Source organism: Podarcis muralis, chromosome 9 (genome assembly GCF_964188315.1).
Source record: "Podarcis muralis chromosome 9, rPodMur119.hap1.1, whole genome shotgun sequence".
Classification (NCBI taxonomy): domain Eukaryota; kingdom Metazoa; phylum Chordata; class Lepidosauria; order Squamata; family Lacertidae; genus Podarcis; species Podarcis muralis.
In genome coordinates this window covers 50,999,800-51,025,325 of record NC_135663.1, presented here as the reverse complement: position 1 = coordinate 51,025,325, position 25,526 = coordinate 50,999,800, and the positions used below count along the sequence as shown (strand labels likewise).

The window sequence follows — 25,526 nt, the reverse complement described above, 5'->3', positions numbered from 1 at the left end:
TCTTTGTCAATTAAGGTCTCACCCACCCAGGCACAGGTGATGGAAAACTGGGGAACGACACCTCAAGGTTTGAGGGCTGAGGGAAGCCTTGTCCCGGATGGGATGGGTGGAGGTTTGGCGCCCGGTGCTACAATTCCCGCAACCACGGGGACTGCTAAGACTGCTGTTTCTGAGAACCCAGTTGGGGAAGAGGGTTGGCTTAATAAGTACCGCCACTCCTTGCGTTCATTGGTGCAACTCAGCGTCTAACGCACCTCCCAGTGTTCACATTTGTCAAATTGCTGTGCCTTCCTTTCGAGGCAAAAACTCTGATACTGTGACTGTACCAAATGACTTAGTTTTTGTCCCAGCTGATTCAGTCCGATTTTCGGAAAAGTAATTCTAGTGGTGGAAAATTAATCCCCCAACCTGCAGCCATTGATCCAGTTCCCTCCAAGGATTTTAAGGGGGATCATTTTGTTCCAGTCCCTGAACCCCAAGTTTGTGCAAACTCTACTTTGGGGGGAAGTGTTTTGAAATCTACAGTTCCTTACCAGAAGCTTGCAGCAAGCCCCCCTGCAACGCAGACTGAGAAAGATGCAAGTGTGTCCTGTCAGCTGATAGCTGAGAGTCAAGAAGAGGAAGGGGGGCCACCTCAGCCTAGCCAAACCCTTGTGGAGAGTTCTGAGACTCTTGCCTTGACGGGGGATTCTCTGTTGTTTGAAGTAAAGCAGAGATTTGGTCAGTTTCTCCTAGGTTGCCTAGAAGCTGCGGAAAGCCCTCCTTGCAAGACTGAGTCTGTCTTTTTTGTGTCTAAAAAAGAATTTTTCTATCCACAGCTCAAGGACTTTAAAGACCCAGTTGATATGTTTAATGTTTTTCAAAATATGTTTTGTAATGCAAGTGGTTTCATTAAAAAGAGAATGAAATTGGTGGGTCCTTTACAAAATTTTAGTCCTGGGAAACAGCATGGTTGTGTTATGAGTAAAATTGTTTTCAGGTCTGGTGGGATCATCAGCCTGCCCAACGCCTTTGTTCAAAATCTGCTGAAAACTTTGGTTGAGGTTTACCAAAGGAGCTCAGAGTTTGTGTCAAACCAGTCAGGTTTTGCCAAGCTCCTAGATAACCCTTTGTCCATGCTCAGAGGGAGATGGGAGGAGATTGAGTTAATTTTTCTCAATTCGTGGCCAGAACGCCTTAAGCATGTGCAGAGAGTTTTGGCACGATTGCGAGATGCAAACCTGACGGTTGAAGTGTCTAAATGTAAGTTTGCTCAAGGAGAAGTGATTTACTTGGGATTTACAGTGGGGTCGGGAAACATCAAATCCCTGGAAGCCAAAATCCAGTGTGTGCAGGAAATGGCCCCAACCACAAACCAAGAAGGGTGTACAAACTTTTCTAGGATTGGTAAATTATTATCAGAGGTTTGTTACCGTATTTTTCGCACGATTGGACGCACCGGACCATAGGACGCACCTAGTTTTCAGGGGGGGAAATCAAGGAAAAAATATGATTTCCCCCTCACCGCAGCTCTGGGAGCAGTGGACAGGCTGCACGCAGCCTGTGCGCTACTCCCAAGACCTTCTCCCTGCTTTTGCGGGAGGTGGCGGAATTCCCCCACCTCCCGCAAAAGCCCACAGGAGCCCCGCGTGACTCCTGCGGGACCCTTCTCCCTCTTTGGGGAAAAGCCCCCAAGAGCTGCGCGCTCTTTAAAGGGTGCGCGGCTCTTGCAGGCTTTTCTGCGAGGTGGGGGAATTCCCCCACCTCCTAGAAAAGCCAGCAAAGCCGTGCAGCCCCTTTAAAGAGCGCACGGCTTTTGCCTGCTTTTGCGGAGGTGGGGGAATTCCTCCATCTCCCGCAAAAGCCCGCAGGAGGGAGAAGGGACTGACTCGGCCAGTCAGTCCCTTCTCCCTCCTTGGGGAAAAGCCCCCAAGAGCCGCTCGCTCTTTAAAGGGTGCGCGGCTCTTGCAGGCTTTTCTGCGAGGTGGGGGAATTCCCCCACCTCCTAGAAAAGCCAGCAGAAGCCACGGAGCCTCTTTAAAGAGCGCGCAGCTTTTGCCTGCTTTTGCGGGAGGTGGGGGAATTCCCCCATCTCCCGCAAAAGCCCACAGGAGGGTTGGAGAGTAGCGGGAAGGCATCGCGCGCCTTCCTGCTGCCCCCCATCCTCTGGGGCTGGCGATGGGGGAAGCGCTGCTTTCCCCCCCGCCAGCCTCAAAGCCAGGTTGGAGAGTAGCGGGAAGGCATCGCGCGCCTTCCTGCTGCCCCCCATCCTCTGGGGCTGGCGATGGGGGAAGCGCTGCTTTCCCCCCCGCCAGCCTCAAAGCCGGGTTGGAGAGTAGCGGGAAGGCATCGCGCGCCTTCCTGCTGCCCCCCATCCTCTGGGGCTGGCGATGGGGGAAGCGCTGCTTTCCCCCCCGCCAGCCTCAAAGCCGGGTTGGAGAGTAGCGGGAAGGCATCGCGCGCCTTCCTGCTGCCCCCCACCCTCTGGGGCTGGCGATGGGGGAAGCGCTGCTTTCCCCCCCGCCAGCCTCAAAGCCAGGTTGGAGAGTAGCGGGAAGGCATCGCGCGCCTTCCTGCTGCCCCCCATCCTCTGGGGCTGGCGATGGGGGAAGCGCTGCTCCCCCCCCCCCCCGCCAGCCTCAAAGAGCAGACTCTCCTGGCTTCAGCGGAAGCAACGGGAAGCCTCCGGAGCGCAGGCTTCGGAGGCTTTGCCTTGCTATCGCTGAAGCCAGGGAGCCTGCATTCGCTCCATAGGACGCACACACATTTCCCCTTCATTTTTGGAGGGGAAAAAGTGCGTCCTATAGAGCGAAAAATACGGTAATCATTTTGCTACTCTAGCTACTCCCTTGACCAACCTGTGTAAGAAAGCTCTGCCAATCAAAGTGGATTGGACTGATGATTGTCAGCGAGCCTTTGAGTTGTTAAAACAGGCTCTTGTGAGTTCGCAGGTGATGCTAGCCCCTGATCAGTGGCGTCCCTTTGTGGTGCAAACCGATGCCAGTCAAACAGGATTGGGAGGGGTTTTGCTCCAACAAGACAATGAGGGGAGTTGGCAACCGGTGGTGTATCTGAGCAAGAAATTGCTACCCCGGGAGCAAAATTATTCTACTGTCAAAAAGGAGTGTCTTGCTCTGGTCTGGGCTCTAACTAAACTCCGTCCCTATCTGTGGGGTAACACCTTTGAAGTCCAGACCGATTACTCCTCCCCCTTTCCTGGGTGGAAAGAGTAAAAAACTCTAACCAAAAACTGCTCAGGTGAAGCTTAACCTTACAGGATTATCAATTTAAGATCACTCACATTCCTGGAAAGGAGAATGTGGTTGCTGATACTCTGTCATATATGTACCAGTCTGTAAAATGAATTGCTGACGTGTGAATGATGTTCCACTTGAGTATTTCCAAACTGTGTAAATATTTTGTTTTGGTGAAATTTAGGGACTTAACCCTGTAATTTCATTTTAGAGGGCAGGGTGTAGTGAAGTTAGGAAATTTCAATAGACAAACTTTGGTCAAGCTGAAGAAAAGCACTGTGGGAAGGCCAAAGGATTTATGGGAAATGTGTCCTTGTTACCTTAAGCTGCAGACTAGCTGTCTCTGGGAGTGTGAATGCTTATCTCAGGCATCTGCAGGAAGGAAAAACATCTAATTGATAGTAGTGATTTAACACCTGGTTACTAAGTGTCGTCCTGTGTGAACATGGGTTATCAAGCCTCATTACAGGAGAAGGAGGACCTGGTGTGTCTCTGAGAAATTTGGGGATGAAACTTTTGATCCAAGGTCTTGAGAACCAACAAGCCTCAGCTGTCACAAGCTGAGTTATTATCCAACTAGCTGACCATTAATTAATCAATCAATCAAGAGTTCTGATTGGTTTTGAGGTCCGATTCCACGTGGGGTTTTACAGGGAAAAAATCCTAGGAAAGGGGTTTTGTGCCGCACCTCATCCGCCCTTCTGTCAGATACCATCATGCTGACAGTCAACTTGCTACATTCGTATGCGTGTCCTTTGTGATGAAGATTCCTATTGTTTTCTTGAGATGCAGATTCAACCGAGGACTTTGTGAACTGCTCTAACCTTTCTTATGTTCTCCTTTTTTTGTAACTACATTTAGCTAGCGATGCTTTACAATCTTGTTGTTTTTCTGTCTAAAATGTTGTGAGAGATGTGTCTACTTTTAAGTATGTTCAACCTTGTTTTTTAAATAAATTTTAAAGAAAAGAGGATTTCCTTGTTGTTCTGTGTGCCATTCTGGGGAAGTCTGAATCCAGAGCCTGACCATTTAGCCCCTACTGTACCTGTGAATTTCTGCCTGTAATTGCGGAACCTGTCAAATTGCTGCCTGTATTTTGTGGAAGCAATTTGCAGGGTGGGGCAGCCGGTAACTAGGAAGAGCAACCTTCTCTCTTGGGTTAATTTTCATGGCTATTCTGGGTTACAAGGGAGTGGTGGCTGCATCTACCCTTTTAATGTGTTTGGTCCTGTAAAAAGTATATATTGCGGCACCACTTTCCCTCTCTTAGCCTGGTCCCTCTGGATTGTAGGACAGGTGAGGAAAGGGCATGTGTCCGTAACATTACTACAAGGGGTAGTGGCGGGATGCTGTGCCCCTTAACATTACTACATGCTGGCAGCGTGTTGGGATTGAATTCCTAACTATTACAGATGCTCTAACTGCTATGCCACACTGGCTCATCATATTATCAGACCATTGCCTATTAGAAGGCCTAATGGTCACTATTTTGCCTGCCAATATATGAAACATTAAGTGTTAGCATTGTTTGTTAGTGCTACCGTGCAGTTCTGTCTTCAATTTCACAACTGAAAGACAATGTTTTATAATGCCATCGTTTATGGATTTTATTTCTTCTATTAAAAGTTAGTGCAATTTTGAGGCATTTTAAATCATAAATTTTGAGGGTTGGCTGAGACCTATAATCTCAAAAGCTGCTTCAAAAACACCATTTATTTAGATTCAGATGCTGAGCCAGATTTGATAAAGGTTTGGGGTTCCAAAGACATGAAAAAGGCTGCCAGTCGTGTCAAAGAAACTGATGTTATTCTGGATGCATTTGAGAAAATAACAGCAAAATACAAGTAAGTATCTTTATGACTAAGATTTAACTTGGTATATGACTTTAAGCTCATTGACTACACTGAAATTGGGCATTATTAAGCCACAATACTTTGTGCTCTCTCTGTTACAGATTGGTTTGCTGCAGCTGTGCTGTTTAAACATAGTGAATGTTGTCATATGATTGTAACCAAAAGGCCAAGCCATTTTCCCTCAGTCATGAAATTATTTTTCCCTGATACTACTTCCCAGGGGCTGTGCCCCTGCTCACTCAACTCGCCAAGCCCTTGCCATTCCCCTCCCCCCACATTACTACCCCTAGGGCACCCCCATAGTCATGTTTCTTCCTCTGCAGCCTTCTTTGCACAAACACCCCATGCTGATACGTTACTGTATCTCTTAAGATTAGTAGAATCTGAAGAGATACAGTAATCTTACAGCAGATTAAGAGCAGTAGAATCTTAAGAGCAAGTTTTTCAGTTTAAATTCAGTTGATGAATGTTGTACAAATATGAGTAGTTGCTTGTTAATAAAATACATCTTATAATGTACTTCATTCAATCTGAGACATTTTGTCAAAGACAACACATGGTACCATGAATGAAATACGTTATTGTGGGAAGATGCTGTGGAATATCTGAGGGCTTCACATCCTCTGCTGTTGTTTAAAGCAGCAGTTTCCCTCAGTGTCCCTCTCTGCTCACTCCCATGACATGACCGCTGTTGTTGTGCAGCCTGCCTTCTCTTCTGTTCCTCTGCCCCGTCCTGACTTCATGCAAATCCAGTATTGTGATGACGCACTACAAGTCCTCCAATGGGTGCTGTGCAATGGCAACCTTACATTTTTATGTATGTAGGAAGAAAGAATACTAGAACAAAACAAATGGGTGCTTATCTAAAACAATTCCCATCCCTCAAGTTTAAACCATAATGAGGATGAACTAACTACAGTGGTACCTCGGGTTAAGTACTTAATTCGTTCCAGAGGTCCGTTCTTAACCTGAAACTGTTCTTAACCTGAAGCACCGCTTTAGCTAATGGGGCCTCCCGCTGCTGCCGCGCCACCGGAACATGATTTCTGTTCTCATCCTGAAGCAAAGTTCTTAACCCGAGGTAATATTTCTGGGTTAGCTGAGTCTGTAACCTGAAGTGTATGTAACCTGAAGCATATGTAACCCGAGGTACCACTGTAAATGTAATGCAACTAAATTAAGCTTTCAGTGTTGCAAGTTATAATTTCACATGTTATTCAGTAGGAGAAATTTAGATGGTTGATAGCATTATCCAATTTTTGTCCACTCATATCAAGTTCAATACCTAGAATATGTTTTTCAATATACTGATCAGTTCAGCATTTTTCTTTAGGTATGTTTAATATACTGATTTGTATGCATTCTTCCCTATTCAGACAAGGAGTGGAGCTGAAAATATGTAGGAAAGCTATTGATAGCTTTTCTGTTGCATTCAGAGAGCAACTCACCAATAATGTAAGTACAGTTGTTCCCTTATTTCTGCTGTTCAGATGTAAGTGCCATTGCTTATGTTACCAAAACGGCACCATCCAGGCACAAGAGGGAGGTACTGGAGTTTGCAGAAGCATTAAAAAAATAGGGGGAAACCCTCGGAAAGGGAAAGCCCGAAGACAGCCCGCCAATGATAAAATTTGCTTATTGGCTGTGGCATGCCAGCTAATGAAATGCTCTGCATGAATAAGGCTGACAAATGAGGGTGCAGCGCTGCCAAAATGCAAACAGACTTGCATTTGTTAGACCGGTGAGGGAAATGAGGGGCTCAAATGGATGGGGTGGTGGAAGGGGGAAAGCCCTCTGCAAATTATCTGTTCAGACCTGTAGCAAGAGTGATCTGTTCTTCACAAGGAGGCTAAGGGGATGGTTCACCATGTGGTTCTGAACAAATTGCATCTGAGAGAATGTGACCCTCATCAAAAAAAGGTTCCCTTCTACTGTTACACATACAAAGGCTTTGTATTATCTGACATGATTTTTCCTCTGCTGTTTTCCCAACTGCAGACTTTAAAACTTGCTTTTCAAATGACATATGTACTTCACAGAGAACATTTTAAAACTGAACTGAAACCTGTTGTATTATTTAATTCTCAAACTTGGAAACGATAGCATTAACAAAGTGCCCACAGCAAAATTAAAATAATACTTATTATGAAAAATGTTTGTGGCAATTAATGATTTAACATTTTTAAAGGACTCCAGCCATGTTTCTCAAATGGAAGACGTATTGTAAAACAACCAGGAAAGAAAGGTGAAGGGTGGGATAAATCTTTTAAATAAAACTTTGAATCATATTTTCCCCAGTTGAGCACTGATCCTTTAAGATTCTTGGCTTAGGATAATAAATACAATTTCAGAACTATGAAAACTAAGTAACTTTCCACAAATTACAGAATCTTTGTAACTTACCTGCTTAGGCCCTAATGTTGGACTGAGCCAAGACAGTGTTCCAAACAGTTGGCATTCACCTGGGATTCTGGCATGGACTTACTCATGGACTTACAAGTTGTAGGAGCTGCATCCTAGTTGGCTACAGCAGGATAGTGTAGCTAGAGCCTTGGAAAGAGCACAGAAAGGAGAAGGAATCAAAAAGTAATGATCACAGTTTTGGTTGTCTCTCATATGAGTAACCATGCCTTTTGAGCTTCCCTGGTTGACTCTATGTTATGGTTAGCCAGCTCCTGCCTTCTAGCCAGCCATCTTGATCCCAAAGCTGCAACAGACATATGCTAAAGGGAGAAATCTGGAAATCACACAACTCTTAAAAAATTATTGTTGTTGTTTAGTCGTGCCCGACTCTTCGTGACCCCATGGACCAGAGCACACCAGACACTCCTGTCTTCCACTGCCTCCCGCAGTTTGGTCAAACTCATGCTGGTAGCTTTGAGAACACTGTCCCACCATCTCGCCCTCTGTCGTCCCCTTCTCCTTGTGCCCTCCATCTTTCCCAACATCAGGGTCTTTTCCAGGGAGTCTTCTCTTCTCATGAGGTGGCCAAAGTATTGGAGCCTCAGCTTCAGGATCTGTCCTTCCAGTGAGCACTCAGGGCTGATTTCCTTAAGAATGGATAGGTTTGATCATCTTGCAGTCCATGGGACTCTTAAGAGTCTCCTCCAGTGCCATAATTCAGAAGCATCAATTCTTCAGCGATCAGCCTTCTTTATGGTCCAGCTCTCACTTCCATACATCACTACTGGGAAAACCATAGCTTTAACTATACAGACCTTTGTTGGCATGGTGATGTCAGAGACCTCAACTTAAAAAAAACCTCTCAGATTACATGTAATTGGATATTTACTTCCAGAAACCCCATGGCTAGAAAATGTGAAACCAATGAATTGCAACCCTTACAGCGACACATAAAAGCTGTGTCATAATAAAACAACTGAATAAAAGAGTAAATTACGAAGCTATGCTGTATTACTAAAACCTGCACATTTTCATTAGGTTGCAGGTGCTGAGGAACTTAGAACAACAAAATTGAAAAATGCAAAGGTAAACAATTTCATGAATCTTCATTAATTGTATGGGTTCTAACTACAGAAGTGTGTATGCATGTTGGATTAGGACATTTCAGTGAATTAAGAGCTGGAGTTCGCAGTGTGCCCTGTGAATTTCACCAGAGGGAGAAGCTCTCCTTCCAATAATGATTAAATCCAACTGCTGTGGCAAGAATTTATGTCCTCGTCTTGATTTTGGCCCTGAGACATGCTAGTTTTAGAGGTGTGCTGCTTTGAAGCCCACGTTTTTCACCCATGATTGCTTTGGAGTGGGAAGGCTAGATTTCTGCTTCCGAGGTGGCTGTGTTAGAGGGAGAATATTTGGAATCATGAGACAGGACACCAGAGGGCATGTTGTCTCTGTGGCTAATTGTATTGACTGAAATGTGTTCAGTCAACATATTTAATCAACCTGATCAGGTGTAGTGCTTGTGTACTGCCATCTGCAACTGAACATTCCCCAGGATAAGAAGCAAATCTGCATTCAGTACTCATTGCTGGAGCCAGTTTGTGAAAGGTGTGTGTGTCTTAGACCAAAATGCATAGCTTTCATACAACTCCTGGCTCTCTTCCTGCCATTTTGGATGTTCAGGAGCATTATATTCACTATTTTATGTGATAAAGAGCCCAAATAGATTGGTATGCCTTATATGAGAAAATGAATTTATTACAATTGTTTTGTTCTCTTGCTATAGCTTTTCTAAAAGCAGACATTAGTTTTGGTGGACAATTTTTTAAAAATAAAACCACTGGCATTAATGCCATTGTATTCATATTGACAGGTATTGATTTTCTATAATGAATGTTCTGTCTTATACCAATTAATCAATTGGATTTCCTTTCAGTTAACATCACTTGTCCCCCTGTACATTAATTGTATTTATTTATTCTGTCACTCGTTGTACTTAGTATAGCAGGATCATGTGTACAAAAGATATCCACGTTATACTTTGTTTTGCTTTTCAGTCTTAAAATATATTGTCATTACAGATGGTGAGAGCAACAAATAAGAAAAGGCAGCGTTTGACAGAGGTCAGAGGAGAATTACTTAAGTATGTTCTCATCAGTTAAAATGTTTCATGAAATAACTTGAAATACATTTTATATTTGTTTAAGTTTTAGACATAGTCCAGAACACTTCTTATATTATTAAAGTCTAAAATGCTTTCTTATGATATACCTCTCATAAGCTCATTTGTGTATGCTTTTTTATATTCTGTAGTATTTTGTGTTTTATCATGAATCATAAATTCCACTTGTTTTTTGCAGTTATCAATGTTGACAGAGAATAATTTTATTGTTAGAGCACTGTTCTCTTCTTTGTTAACATGCATTTCTAAACACCGAGAAGCTTCATAAACACAATTTGCAACAACCTGTTTTCAAGGTGTGTGTTTTTTAAAGATGATTCTTCGTAGTCTCTGGAGTCACATGTGGGTTTTGTGCAAAAGCAACATTTTGGAAAATTCTAGAGCCTCTCAAATGAGTGGAAGCAAGTGCCTTTCTGCCCAGGTCTTTTTCAACTGACAGCTGAGCAGCAGTGTTGGATACATGTTTATTCAGTCAACTCTAAACCATTTTCCTTAGCTTTTTGCTAGAAGTTTGTTGCCTTAGTAGTTACTTACACATATGTTAGTCCATTGCTGCTGATAATTTGTCACTGAGGCTGTCATGGATTTGAACTGTTTCAAGGTGTGTTGCTAACAGACTTTCGCTAGGTAACCAACTAGCCTATGCTGTGCCATCATTAGTCACTATGCTTTCGATCTTAGAGCCAGGAAATCTTTGGGGGAACAATCCTGCAGGATTGCGTCCTCTAGGGAGGCCAGCTTGGTAAACTTCCATTTCTGCATCTACACACATAGCATGAAGAAAGTCAGGTTGCTTACTTTAAACTGATGTTCTTTGAGTGGTCTTCTGTACAGTCACACATCTCTTTCTTGCTGTAGGCTCTTAGAAGCTCATCTTGAACTAGATGGAAAAGCACTGAGGCACGCAAATAGAGTGGGCTCTGTACCTTTGAAGGGAAGGACAAGTTCCAATGCCCATTCTATTGTATTTATTACTTTCTGTTTAATGCACTAAGGTAGTCTTGGGCTGAAGGGCTGTTTAGAAATTCAATCAGTAATCTTTGGCTCAGGAGCTTCTTTAAAACATTGTTCTGTGGAAGTGAAGAACCCATGTGTGATTGAGCAGAAGATCACTTGAATGTTATCTACAGTTAGCTACTTTTTAGCAGAGCTCATCAAGGCACAACGCTTACACATTTGTGTTTTGCAGAACTGAACCACAGCTAAAGAAACTGGAAAGAGAATATGCTGAACTAAAAGGAGAACTATCCACTCTCCGGAATGCAGTTCAGTTGGTGACTGATTTAAAGGATCTTAAACAAAAATATGTCAATGTCAGAAAGGAAAACCCACAAGAAAAAACAGTAGTAAGTACATGTTTGATGCCATATGCAGTATTTCATTACTTAGGTTGAGCAATTGCTGCTGTTGTTTTGGGCAGCTGGGTGGGTGGAAGAATCCATGGCAGAGAAACCACCCAAACCCTGTTGTGCTCATTCTGAAAGGGTTTAGTGTGGTGGTAACATTTAACCTCCCCCCTGCCCCAAATTCTGTGCTGCTCCAGCCTTTTCTTTTGTAGTTCCCTCCCATCCAGTGGGAGGGGAAAATTGGTATACCAGCTCCAGGAGTAGTGTATTCAATCATCTCTCAGCAATCCCAGTGGCATGCCGAGGGAAAGAAGGGGTTTGGATCCAGCAGATCCAAAGGCACCTGATTCACCCTTGGTGCTATTACTTTTTGGGCCGACAAAAGTGACACTGCCCACCTAGAGGGGGATCCAGTATATCCTATGGCCCCTGGAATGCCCTACCAGGCTACCACCCGATTTGACAAACCTGCTTCTGAATAGTCCCCAAACTACAGTGAGTGGTTGGTGTTGATCTGGGTGCAACTGCATGGGTGGGTGGGGCTGTGACTGGATTATTTCACAAAGTGTTTTAATACTGCCTTTCTTAAGAAACATTGTTTCCCCCCGTTTTCTTCTTTCATAGTATGGTGCCTCCAGCCTTCCTGCACTCCTGGTGGAATCACAAAGAATTTTAGGAGCTGAAAGCCACATTTGCCGTATCAACTCAAAATTACAACAGGTTTTAGATTCACAAATGAAGGACTAGACATATATACATATAATTTACACTTTACTGCCTAATGAATACCCTGCCATATTTTAAATACAACTACACAGCAGAGACCCATTGAAATTAATGAACATTACTAAGTTATGTCAATTAATTTTACTAGGTCTAATTGGACTAAAACATAGTTGAATGCCACCCCACTGACACCTCTAATAGAATTGTAGTTGAAGCAGGAAATTTGAAGATTAGTCCTTTTTTGAAGAGCTTTTTCTCAAGTGGCTGAACTATTCGTACTTTTAGTGTTGCTATCTGAACTCAGCATAAAAAGCAATAAATGCTTTTTAAAATTGCCAGTGAAGTTGGAGGCAAATAGGAAGTAGTGGGATAGGACAGAAAACTGAATACGAACAGGATAAACCTTGATAGTTTTTTAATGGCAAGCTTGAGAAGTGACCTCACTGCTTGCTGTCAAGCCCCAAGAACATCTGAACAGCAGCATGTTGGCTACCTGTGGCCCACGGGGTAGTATAAATTACATTAAGCGACTTTGTTTTCCATAACTAACATAATTAAAACATACCAGAGAAAAACACTCTAAAATGAAGCATGTGGCTTGTCCCCTCTTCTGTCAATCTCACACTCTGTGCAAAACAGTTAATATATGTGTAGTTGGACATGTATGTGAATTACACAAATCACTTTCTACACTATAACTTTATTCATTTGACTATTTAGCTGTACTAATCCATTTCTAGAATTAAGAGAGAGCATATTTCAGTAACTGGCATCTTGGTGGTTGCTAAGTTGTTTCAGCCCTGTAAGGGGTACTGTTTTTCGGTGTTTGAACTCTTGGGGCTAGCTAGCTGAAACCATCATGATTTCTCAAGTAAAAGCACATTGTTGGCTAGCTTGTCTGGCTATTGCCAACATAACTACCCTAGTGAATGCTTTTTATTTATTAAATTAGAGTTACTTTTTTGTTTCATCTCCTTTGTGTTTTCTTGAAACCTCTATTAGGAGTTCATCAGGTATTTCATCTGTACTCCAAGGCTGAAATGTTTCAGCAGCTTCAGCTAGTTCTATATCCTCAGCAGCTTCCAAAAAACAGATGTCATTTTCATTATCTCCTGTGATACTTGAGCTTTTCTTGGTGTTCAGCTCTCTATTTTCATGTGTTGCCGTTAAAGATTTTCCTTCTGTAAGGTCATGGTATGTGTTTGCTTTTTCTTCAATATTTCCATTTTCATCCATTATATACACATATTCTTCATCCTTTTAAAGCAAACAGTTATTTCAAAAGAAATAGTTATTTGAGGATTATAACTTTTAACCAGGTTTTAAAATATTTATATATTTCTTACAACCAGACACAAGTTTATTTTTTTGTTATTGTTACTACCATTGATTACTTGCCTTCTAAACCATTGTCTCAAGGCAATTTACAAATAATTAAAAACAGTTAAACGTGAGAAACAAAAAATGAATTTAAAACATTGTTTTCAGAAAGTGCAGACCGTGGGTGCCTGTTGTATTGTGAGAGAAATGCTATTCCACAGAACAGGGCCCCACTAACAACTCTGCTCTGAATTATTGTGGAATGGGCTTCTGAGATCTCTGGAACTTGCAGGAAAAACTCTCCCTCAGATGGCAGCAATCTACTGGGTGAATCTAAGGGACAGGGCAGTCTCACAAGTAACCTGGTCCTGAGCTGTTAGAGGGCCTTAAGTCATGCACCAATCAAAGTTGGTGGTTTTTATAAATTCAGTAGAGCACCATGTACTCCAACAAGTATTCATATACAGTAGCTGCAAACACTCTTAAATACTGCCTGGCTTTGGTGTTTAGAGGCATAAGCCAATAACTGTCTGCAGCTGCCCAACAATATATCATGGCTGTTAAAGAAGCTTTCCTTCCTCAGTGGGAGACTTTCTAACAAGTTGGCCTTTTAAAGATCCTAAATGCACAAAGCTAAGAGGCCACACATGCAAGTTCACTTGCAAATTAGTTACCAGATAGAAATTTCACATCATCCAACATCATCACTATTTTTCACTTGAGATGTTTCACATTCAACTTGAGTGTTCACAGATTAAATGATGTCACATATGTGCAGCAGCTCAGAGGCCTACTTTTTGTTAAGATAGTTAATCTATATGTTCAAAAATTGTTATAAAGAGGTGGTTGCCACCAGTGCTTTTTCTGGGGGTACGCATACCCCTAAACATTTTGTGAATCTAAGTTTGGCCTCATGGAGGGGCAGTATTTCAATATGAGTAGGAAAATGAAAGTACCCCTAAACATTTTTTTAGAAAAAAAGCCACCAATTCAAGTGGAAAGGGTGCTATTCCACATGGTCAAAGAGCTGTAGTGTAGCTCAGATATATTTTCAAAGTGGTAGATGAAAAGCTAGGAATTCCTTTATTAGGAGGTTAATAGAGGGCACTCTTGCAGTTTCTGGCCCAGCAGCATGACCCTATATTGCAGAGTTAGTCATCTGTTATTGCTGGTAAGAAAAAAGTTAAGACACACAACTCTGCTCAGACTTTACTAATTAGACAACAATATTTTTGCACCATACAGTGGTACCTTAGTTTAAGAACAGCTTCATTTTTTAACAACTTGGATTAAGAATGCTGCAATCTGGAAGTAGGTGTTTTTGTTTGTGAACTTTGCCTTGGAAGCAGAACATGTTCCGCTTCCTGTTGAGTGTGTTCCATTTGTAAATCGAGTCCCCCGCTGCTATGGGAAAGCAGGCCTTGGTTTAAGAACACTTTTATTTAAGAAGGGACTTCCGGAACGGATTAAGTCGGAAACCAAGGTACCTCTGTACTCTCTAACCTAGCTCATGATAGAGCAGGAGCATTCTACTTGCATTTTCATTAACAATACTTCTGCCAAAATAACACATGGAGAAGGTCTTATTACGAAGTTCTGGTTTCAGTGGGATGTACTTCCTAGCAGTTGGACAACTGTGCAGACTAAAGGAATTCAGTTAGATCAGGGATGGGCTTGCATGACTTTAATGAGAGAAACACAAGCAGTACTACAGTATTCACAACCCCAACTCACAATGAGTAATTTTCAATTCTATGGGCATATTGTACACAAATTGAGAGGAGTTATGCACTTGCACAACTTTAATAATGCAAGCCTATGACAACATCAAGACTGTGCTAATGAAATACTGGTTTTATTTTAAAAAGTAGGCCTAGAATTTTCTCTCATGTTTGCTCATTTTTCATCTACACAACTCATTTTCTAAACTACTGTTTGCTACAGAAATAGGTCTTGCCAGGATATAACCAAAGCATTTCAATATTGCACTGTGAGAAAAGCATACCTCTTTGAAAAGAAATGGGAGGCATACCTCAGCTGGTAGTGGAAAACCTGTTAAATACAAAGAGAGTTTATATTGAATTATAACCATTTAACATTAGTAGCTGTAATATTGTAGGTAATACAAAAAAGTACTCACATTCTGACTTGAAGTTTTCTGCTCTGCAAACAGGGTCATGGCATTTTTGATACCAATTCTCACTTTTCAAATCTATTACAATCCTTGAAATAATAGATTTAATAGTTTATGTAAGTTTCAGTCAATGAGAGTGAACTTAATTGCTCTATTTTATAGCCTTGCTACAGATAAATGCTTTGCAGAAAAGGTAATCCTAGTTTTATTAACCTATTGAACAAATTATTTTTAGGAAAATACCGAAGTATACATACATTATATTGTTACTTTTGTGAGCTCTGCCAATATTCATGCACCAGCGATACTTGGAGATGTCATATACAAGAAGTTGCTCAAGAGAAAAATAGTTCCATCTTCTTATGCCTGAAAAAAAAGAGATGTTCCACTTTGTAAACAACTTCATTATCTTTAGAAATACCACCTCTGCTTGGCCCAAAAATATTCCTTACCTCCTTGAACATTATCTTTATTGACCAAAAAGAGAACGAAGTTATCAATTTCTGGATAAGGTGAACACTGATATCCTCCTATGGGGTCTATAAAAAATTACAAATGTTAATAACTTATTTTTCCATAGCACATACTAAGAAATAAAATATGAACACTGTTAGGAACAGAATTAGAACCTCATTGCCATGGTAAACAAAAGCAAAAAGCTCCATACCAAAACCATTTCTAGCTTGCCTGTCATAGTACACAAGCAATCACTGACAGATGATGCTAAAACTTGGCCAGGCAGCAGCAGGGCATAACAGAAACATAGCCATTGTTGCATCCACATTGCTTATGTCAATTGAGGCAGCAGGCAAAAACCTGTTCCAGGCTACAGCATTCTACTGTTGGCATAGCACTGGCCACCCACCCCTGGTTTGGGCTTTCAGTAGGCTACTGTCAGAGGCTGGAATAATGCTAGCATCACTCCACCAGTTGAGTCCAGTGGAGCTGCTCTGGGCTGGATGGAATAATGCAGCCCCCAGCTTCGCATATTAGAGGAATGGAGCCTGAAATGGTATGAACCTCACCTAAGAAAGCAGAATTCTGAGTCTCCTTCCCTCAAGTCTGCACTGAGAATGTAATAAAATCTAACGTGCTTTTCATATCTAGCCTAGTCATCATCAGCAATACAAATTAATCCTGCTGCACATTAATCCATTCTTTAAATTTCTGGTAACGTGACACTTCTGAAAATTTTTGGATTGTCTTTTGTTTTTTGTGTGTAATACACTGCAATGACCACTGACGAAAAGTGGTTCAATCAAATACTTGTCAGCAGCTTACAAAATTTTTGAACTGAAGAGATTTGAAGTATTTACTGTGCATAACAATGTTTCAGGATAAACTTCTTCAGGAGCACAGCTAGACATAAATTTCACAATTCAAACATACTCATTTTCACAGCCACATGCTGAAATAAAAACATTTTGAAATTTTAAATGCCATAGCATCATTTCCATAACATGAATTAAAATTTATTTTAACACAATTACCCAGACAGCCATTAGAAACACTGCCGTCTAAATCCGTAGATTTTTCTTTTGCCTCCTTTGGGTTGTCACAGGACAAAATTTTTAAACTGTCTGAAAATCTGAGAAGAAACACAGGGGGAAGAATCTTAATACTTGCAGGATACAAGCATATTTTCCACAGCTACACATCTATATCCACATTTTAAACCATGTTTTTAAAAAAGCTCATTATTTTCACTTATTTAGCTATATCAGTGCTTGGAGAAGCAGTCACAAATCATGGATAAAATGACAAATAGAAAAAACAGGACAACAGGAAAAATTCTGCTTTATACCAACCACCTTCCAAGATTTATAGCCAGATGAGAGGAGAGCTCCTCAAGCCAAGAGACTTAAACACAGCCCAGTCTATTATGACTCTACAAGGCAACGTTGCTCCAAATCCTCCAGGATTCCAAGCAGAAGGGGACTAGCATACATAATAATCAGTCATTGCTATTGCAAGTGAAATAATGAACATCCTCAATAATCACTAAAAAGTATTAGGGAAATTAACATTTCAATAAAGTGATATTGTTACCTTACATTACAGATCAAAGAGGAAAGGAAATACTGCTCTTCTATACAAGAATTCTTTACTGGTTCAGGAACAAATCTGTTATCTTCAGCAATGTCCAAAACAACAGAGTTTCCTGCTTTTGATGACTTGTATAAGCGGAAGTTTCTGTTCTTTGTATATACTCCTAGAGAAAAAAGGTTATTGGCTGTATCTACAATTGCTTATGCTTTTTGGAATCAACAAAGCAATTCAACATTTAAATGTGTTTAAGGCCACCAATTTCAATCCATAAACTCTCTTGGAATGCAGCCCTTAACTTATCACTGAATACCTTTTTAACAACAGCTGGAATCTCACTAACGGGTTTTTTTTGGGTGTTTTTGTATCTCAAATGAGATTTCCAACATATGAAGGGATTAGAATGTAGAGTCCTGACATTACTTGTGTTTGTGGTGTCAGATGAAGTATGCTTGAAAATACGCAAACACCCTGAGCCAGAAAACACATATCAAGAGAAGGTAGACTTTATGCAGCAAATGTTGGCCCATGTCCCTGAATATCACATGTTTAAATAAAGAATGACTGTTCTTAAAGTCCCTGACAGCTGTTCCTCATCTTCTCTTTTGGCACTCTTCACATGGCTGGAGAATTGCACATACCCAGTCATACATACAACAGGACCAGATCAGGCCCACCATTTTTAGTATCAGTGTTAATCAGCACACACTGGACAAATTCACAATGAGTAATTTTGAAATTATCTCCGTAGTGAAATACGCAACCAATTGGCAAAAACTTGTGTGCCACCTGTCTACCCTATGCTGTCAACCATGAAATACATACAAGGGCTATAGCAGGGGTGCTCAACATGGTGCCATCCTTTCATTGTCTGAGTACAGCATCTATCGTCCCCATCCACTAGCTATACTGGCTGGGGCTCCTGGAAGTTGTAGCCTGCTACAGCAGATTTTCAGATATACCTGCCAGATCTCTTGTTAAGGCAGAAATAAAATGTTCCCAGGTTCTTCACATATGCAAAAATATTACCAGAGTTGTGTATTAAATGTGCATTTATATTTACCAAGATCTACGAACAACTGCTTTTCTCCGTGTTTACCATTCACGATTAGAAAAGAAAGATCTGGATTTTCTTTCCATTGAGATGCACCATTTCCCAAAGAATTGTTTGCACTAAGTTGCCTACTATAAGACACATCCTTGGTGACAGTCTGGTTTTCAAGAGAGCTGGGCAAATCAGTGGCAGCTTTGCAACTCTGAGAACGAGAGACAACCACTGGAACCGTTGCATCTCTTTTCCTAGTTAAAAGAACAGCAGGTTGCAAAATTTTTCTTAAAAAGTTACCTAAAAAACAGAATGGGGAAATTTGAGAGATCAACAATATGAAAGTTAAACAATCTAAGAATCAATATGCAATTGCTTGCCTAATAGGAAACAGTGAATCTTTATAAATTGGGGGGGGGGGAGAGGGGGGAGCCAAAACAGCAGGCACTGTACGAATTCCTTTTTCCAAGATTTTACTAACAGCTTATCCAGTTAGCTTCTCATGCTCCTGATCTGGTGGTTAGAATACAAACAAAAGCATAGAAAGAACCCTATGACATTAGCTGGCATGCTGCATGAAGCTAGCAATACACAACCCACACCAAACCAGCAATGAGGGGAAGGGCACCAGTGCAGACGAGCAACTTGCACAATGAACCTCTGTAAGCTGGAAGTACTGAGTCTGCGTGTTACTATTATTTACACTCTTTGTCCAAGGAGCTCAAGTTGGTTCTTCCAGAACATTTTATCCTCTTAACGATCCCTTGAGGTTGGTTAGACAGAGATAGTCTGGCCCACGTTCAGTCAACTTCATGGCTGAATGAGGATTTGAACCTGTCTTCCTGCTCCTAGTCAGACACCTTAACCAATGAAGCATGTGAGCCACACTTGCAAACTGACTGTATATACAGCCCAACTTGTTAGATATATAAAAAAATTTGATAATAATATTCCAGTAAATTCATATTCACTACTTTAAAATGGTTGCAAATCAATTTTGCATGCATTTGAAATAAATTGTGCTTACCTATATGAATATTATTCTTAAATGCAGCATTGTGGAGCAAAAATATTAAGTGGCAACTAAATTTTTCTTTGGTGCTGGAATCCAGATTCAAAACATCTTCAAGTGAACATTTTATTCCATAGTGTTCATCAATTTTTTTACAAATGAACTGAAAGACACAGTGAAATTCTCCCTTTATCATTTTGTCCCCTATTAATTATTAAACTTGTTAATGGCTTATTATCCAATAAGTATCCACACTGCTTACAACATATTTTAAACATTGCCATAAGTAAAAACATAAGATAATATAAGCATATTTAAAAGATCTGATATGCAAAATTAACCGCACAAAAAATGGCTTCATTTCATAGCTTTTAGAAAAACTTAACACAGAAAATTTCAAATACAGCAAAATACAAGTAAGTATCTTTATGACTAAGATTTAACTTGGTATATGACTTTAAGCTCATTGGCTCCACTGAAATTGGGCATTCTTAAGCCACAATACTTTGTGCTCTCTCTGTTAAAGATTGGTTTGCTGCAGCTGTGCTGGTTAAACATAGCGAATGCTTTCATATGATCCTAACAAAGCCAAGCCATTTTCCCTCAGTCATGAAATTATTTTTCCCTGATACTACTTCCCAGGGGCTGTGCCCCTGCTCACTCAACTCGCCAAGCCCTGCCATTCCCCTCTGTTACTACCCTAGGGCACTCCCATATTCATGTCTCTTCCTCTCTCCTACAGTCGTACTGTTCCGGAAGTCCGTTTGACTTCCAAAATGTTCGGAAACCAAAGTGCGGCTTCCAAATGGCTGCAGGAAGGCCCATTGGACGTTTGGCTTCCAAAAATAGTTCACAAACTGGAACACTCACTTCCGGGTTTGTGGCGTTCAGGAGTCAAAATGTTCGAGAACTAAACTGTTCGAAAACCAAGGTACGACTGTACTCTGTAACAATATCCTAGTGCAGTAACAGTATTTAAAAATATAGATATTTTATGTTTTCATTGATTACATAGTTGAGGAAAAGCCAAATAAATAGTCCCATCCAAGACATCTGGTAGAAAAAGCCCACCTCCAACTTAGGGGTACTTACTTCTATACGTTGGTCATGGGGAGAGAGACAGTGGTCAGTTTTCCCTTTAAACCGCATATGTAGTACATTACACATAGCCCTTTGATTGTTGGCCAGTCCATTTCAGATGGACTGATAGTCCCTTATACTGTGGTCAAAAAAATGCCTTTTTGATCAAGCGACACTTCAAATGTTTTAGGCTTCATCCCCAGCCCTTCCTCTTTTACACAGAGCATGGGAAATCAACCACACTGTCCCTCTTCACACAGCCTCAGAAAGACTCAGACTTTCCACCTCTGTCTAAAGGGCACATCTTATGACTACGTACTGAAACAGAGACAGCTGCTATTTTCCCCAGTGTGCTCCAACTTTCATACCATCCACTAAACTTCTTTTTTGAAACTTTAAGACAAGGGACTCTTCTTTGGTAAAATAAAAGTATTATACGTTACTTGAAATTTCAAAGTACCAACATCAAAGTCTGCTCACACTATATTTTCTCACAATTGATACTACTACTTCTCAAGTGCTTAAGATTAGATATAAAGGTCATGACATGTCTTGCCCAATATCTTGCAGGATTAGATTTTAAACTAACAGATGATGGTGTAGCATTTGTTTGAATCACCAAAGAACAAGATTCTACTGCCTCCCTTGGTGGCTTATTTCATTGTTAAAATTCCATTATACCGAGCATATTCCCCGAATATTTTGCCTAAATCTATATTCCTTATTACTTTAATATTACCTCTATCAAGTCTGCTACCATCTGTTTCCCATCAGCTTCTTGATTAGCTGGTATGTAGAATTCCAAATCAAAGTAAAGTTTGCAAACAGCTTCTTCTGGAATAACCTCATAACAATGCATAAGGCTTGTTTCATTATATGTTCTAGATTAAAGGGAGAATCACAATAATTTATATTCATTGCAATTACAATTATCAGATTACACCAAATACTCCAAATTATTTTAAATAAAATCGTAGTTACTTTACATTGCTATTGCCTTGAATGCAGGAGATAACCTCTGTGAAATGCAAATGGAACCTTCTGAAAGGCCAAACAGGAAAAAACCCTTATTGTCTGGAAAAACCCATAGCAGCCTATTGATGAACACAGCTGTTTATCATCAAATTTGGAATAAGGAACTCTAAACTATAAAGAAATATATAGTTTGGGAACACTTTGAGTTATCACCTGCTCCAAAAATATGTCCCAGTTCTTTATGTGTATAGTTTTATAGAAAGCCACTACACTGTTGAAGAACAAAAAAGCACAAAGATGTGCTGGCTGAGTAAAGCTGCCTAACTGTTGCAACAAGCTTATACCAGAAGTGAACTAATGTGGCAACAGATGTCAGGCGCTACACCAGCACTCAAGTTGATGAGTGAGGTCAAAGGTGCAAAAGATGCACCCACATATTATTATTTTTTAGTTTCCTTTTTGGAAGAAAAAGAAAATATACCCTTAATCTAATAAAAAGTTGAATGTTCTGTCACACTGGGGGGGAAACACAAATGAATATACAGTGGTACCTTGGTTCTTGAACGTAATTCGTTCCAGAAGTCCATTCGACTTCTGAAACATTTGAAAAACAAGGTGTGGCTTCCAATTGGCCAGGCACCCCGGAAACAATAGCCAACAACCGCATTGGACGTTTGGCTTCCAAAAAACGTTCAAAAACCAGAAGACTTACTTCCAGGTGCCGAAATGTTCAAGTACCAAGGCGTTCGAGAACCAAGGTTCGACTGCATAGGCTTGGTTCCAGGAGCATCCCAAGCAGAATTCCACTCAGGAGGTGCTCTAGTCAGCAAAGGAAGGAAAGCAGGCTATTACAGAATCCCATTTCCCCTTCCAATCCTTAGTGCTCTCCAAAAATCTGCTTCACATGATTCGGTACCTACTGGGACACTGTGAAAAGGGATGCTAGGGGCTTTTGGGGAACTCAGCAAAAGTTCCTCCTCACCTTGTCTTCTCTCAGTGTGATCCCACTGCTGGATCAAAGGTGTAAGGTAGGAGCCCTTCCATCTCCCAAATGCAAAGTCTGGATTCAACTTCTAAATTGCAATGGCTGCAACCTTACACACATCTACATGGGGGTAAGTGCCATTTAACATAGTGGAACTTATTCAAAGTAAACACACAAAGGTTTGGGTTACATCAATATAGGAACATAAATCATTCTGCGTACAGTATTTGTTTTTCAGATACTTGCCTATAATAAAACCAAAGCTCTGTGTATGTTGTCACAAGATAAATCCTTTGCTTGTTTTCTGCATTCTTTTCCAAAGCAAATACATGAACATCCTTTAAAAATTTAAAAAAAATAAATCCTCAATCAACAAATCAAAGTACCCAAAGCCAAGTCATTTCTCAATTATAAATGTGCTATAACGAAAACTTAACATGTGCAAGGCATATTGCTGGCAAAGCCACATTCTAATCATTAACCATCATACCTGTTTACAAGTTTTGGCAAAGTTAAATGCCTGAGTTTGCCGATGAAATAGCTTCCAAACTGGGGTTGCTTGCCATGGTTTGGACAACTGCGGTTTGTAGCGTGGACAGAGAGGCCGTCGTTTATACGAAGATGCTAGCTTCCCAATATCCTTTAGCCTTTCTTCCCATTTTCTCTTTGTCTGTTCTAAAGCAATCAAAATATCAAGTTTGATCAAGAGTTCCATTTATAAATAACAAGCGAAGTTCATGATCATTTTCAGATAGTTATTATACAATATAGCCCAGAAGTTGGATGCAGGATCGACTCTTACTGTCTTCTTGAGAACCAGAGATAAAATTGTGGCATTGGTAAATGGGTGGTGCAAATAAGCAAAGAAGCATGCAAGTACAGACTTAACCACTTCCAGAATCAATTGAAACCATTGACCAGTAAGACAAGGTGCTTGCTTATTTTGAAGCTTCAGCTTATCCTGTATCTTAAGAGACACTTGGGAAGTGCATAGATAGATATTTCACAGGCTAACTGGGTTGGTGGACATGCAAACAATAGTGTCGAGCATCAGCAGTACATTCAAGCAGTACATTCAACAGAGGACACAACCCACTTCTTACAATTTATTTAGCAACTGGGTATTTATATTATTAGAAAGCTCAAACATACTGGGAAAGGTGCACATAGACCACAATTTCCACGTTAATATATACATTAAACAGGGATTCAGTCCTTTGCTGGTTGCTGCTCATGTATAAGACAGAAAGCTGGAGTACATAAACATGCACTTCTTAAAAATAGGGCTGCACTTGACACACCACTCTTAACACTAAATTGTTCAAAGTACCTTTTTTAATGTCAAGTCATTACATCCTTCAGCAAGCATGTTATGTTCCACCAGAAAATCAGTTCTAAAGGTGGAAGTATTAATACACAATGATCATGAAACAGGACATTAGTCCAGTGATGCAAGCAAATATGTCTGTGTATACATATGGATCATGCCATTCTCAACATATATTCAGTCCAGTATCCTATGTTCTCAATCTGCATTTCCCACCTTATATTTCAGAATATGCACATATTTTTATTGGGTTGGATTCAAAGAATTTGGACCCAGCAGCTCTTCCACAAACAGAAGGGTCTTTTGCTGATTTCCTCTACTTGCAGCCCTAAAATCCTGTCCCAGAAAGTCCTCCAACCCTCTGAAGCAGATTTTTAAGGGGCACAGGAAAAATGAGGCACCAAGACCACCTAATTCCATGCGATGTCTCCTCACAGAATTCTGGAACGAACCACTAGTGTCAACTGAATCAAATAAATTATTCTGCATCAGCAGTGATTTTATCTGCAATAAGTTTTAATCATGCTTAATACTGCTAAGTTTAATGTAAATATTTTCAGAACTTGGAATAGTGGACTTACTGGTGCTCATGATACCTTTCTTGCCGAGAAGTAATCAGTCTTTATCCTACTTTGAGACAGCAAACACACTGAGGGGAAAATACCTGTAAAAAGTAGACTATTAATATGTTGAATATGAGAAGTAGTTAATTTCCTTCATAAGTGTAAATCACCCCGTGGCTGAGCTAACTGCAGCTGCAAAACAGCCAAGCCAGTTGCTATGGTAAAGACCCAGTGCTCCAACTATATCTGTGATTAACACATGTCAGCTCAGTAGTAGAGTCTGTTAGCTGTCTAGTGATACGTTCTGAGTTGCTGGACTTATTTAGAGCAATGGAGATACTTTGTATTTGTATAGTACACATTTGTATAGTGCACATATAGTACATTGTACACATACGCTATGTACTGGGGCCCAAAATCCACTTGGCACCCAGACCAAATGCAAAGGAAATGCAAATAGGCCTCCCCACCACACGCACACACACACACACACACACACACACACACACAAAGGGTTGCAGGTTCCTATAAGCCAGATCTTTCCAAACTTTTCATGTTGGTGACACTCTGTTTAGACATGCATCATTTCGTGACACAGTAGTTCAGTTTCGCATCATTTCGCGACACAGTAATTCAGTTTTACTAGAAAACCGGAGGTTAAACTAACCCCTTTCCAGCCCGGGGAGGAGCATGCGGAGCGTTCGCACAACACACTGCAGCCGACACACTAATGCATGGGTAGGCAACCTAAGGCCTGGGGGCCGTATCTGGCCCAATCGCCTTCTAAATCCAGCCCGCAGACGGTCGTGCTTTTACATGAGTGGAATGTGTCCTTTTATTTAAAATACATCTCTGGGTTATTTGTGGGGCCTGCCTGGTGTTTTTACATACCTACTAACAGGTATCTAAAGCCATTTGCACGTAACAAAATATGTATTTTATCAAAGCAATTGTTGAACTGAAATACAATTAAGAAGTATATTCATAGTGAAATTGGGGAGGGGCAAGAGAGTGGGGCCCTAAGCTATAGCTTGTTTAGTTTATACGTCAATCCGGCACTGATGGGGGGTGAAGCGCATCGCAGCTGCCCCCCTACCTACCTCTAAGCAGAGAGCGTGGGGAGGAGAGCAACTGCAGCCCCGCAGCCGCTTCCAAAGAGGAGTGGCTTTGCGCGCGCAAAAGAGGGAGCCGACGGGCGGTTTCCCGCGCTTTCCATTGGACAAACTTCCTTGTTGCTGGGGCCGTCGCCGTTGCTAGGGCAGCTTCCTCTCCTTCTTCCTTTCCTCCTCCTCCTCC

General features: G+C 41.0%; 2 protein-coding genes across 10 annotated transcripts in view; one reads left to right on the top strand and one right to left on the bottom strand.

Moving 5' to 3' along the window:
- CENPU (centromere protein U) overlaps positions 1-12,706 on the top strand; it is a 26,027-nt gene extending 13,321 nt beyond the window's left edge. For all 7 annotated transcript variants that reach the window (XM_077934237.1, XM_028744203.2, XM_028744201.2 and 4 more), the window contains 6 exons: positions 4,954-5,077; positions 6,463-6,541; positions 8,528-8,575; positions 9,571-9,632; positions 10,861-11,017; positions 11,642-12,706. In XM_077934237.1, the coding sequence (XP_077790363.1) occupies positions 4,954-5,077; positions 6,463-6,541; positions 8,528-8,575; positions 9,571-9,632; positions 10,861-11,017; positions 11,642-11,764 (593 nt within the window). In that variant the 3' untranslated portion in view covers positions 11,765-12,706. The remainder of the gene's footprint in view (positions 1-4,953; positions 5,078-6,462; positions 6,542-8,527; positions 8,576-9,570; positions 9,633-10,860; positions 11,018-11,641) is intronic.
- PRIMPOL (primase and DNA directed polymerase) lies at positions 12,144-25,508 on the bottom strand. Of its 3 annotated transcripts, XM_028744204.2 has the most exons (14): positions 25,331-25,465; positions 24,249-24,331; positions 22,831-23,015; positions 22,587-22,678; positions 21,120-21,261; positions 19,316-19,463; positions 18,307-18,588; positions 17,247-17,409; positions 16,688-16,785; positions 15,650-15,736; positions 15,455-15,563; positions 15,204-15,286; positions 15,069-15,115; positions 12,144-13,000 (listed from the first exon to the last, which is right to left on the bottom strand). In XM_028744204.2, the coding sequence occupies exons 2-14, from the start codon at positions 24,256-24,258 to the stop codon at positions 12,698-12,700; spliced, it is 1,749 nt and encodes a 582-aa protein (XP_028600037.2). In that variant the 5' UTR covers positions 24,259-24,331; positions 25,331-25,465; the 3' UTR covers positions 12,144-12,697. The 3 variants fall into 3 exon arrangements, with proteins under 3 accessions (XP_028600037.2, XP_028600038.2, XP_077790361.1); XM_028744205.2 differs by lacking the exon at positions 24,249-24,331 and having other exon boundaries at positions 25,331-25,508; XM_077934235.1 differs by lacking the exons at positions 22,587-22,678; positions 24,249-24,331; positions 25,331-25,465 and having other exon boundaries at positions 22,831-22,963.
- Between the last annotated feature and the right edge of the window lie 18 nt (positions 25,509-25,526).

Coding starts and splice junctions, on each gene's coding strand:
- PRIMPOL (XM_028744204.2), bottom strand. Junction 22,679..22,830: donor TTGCCAAAACTTGTAAACAG/GTATGATGGTTA, acceptor AAATTTTTAAAG/GATGTTCATGTATTTGCTTT. Junction 15,116..15,203: donor AGAAAACTTCAAGTCAGAAT/GTGAGTACTTTT, acceptor TGTATTTAACAG/GTTTTCCACTACCAGCTGAG.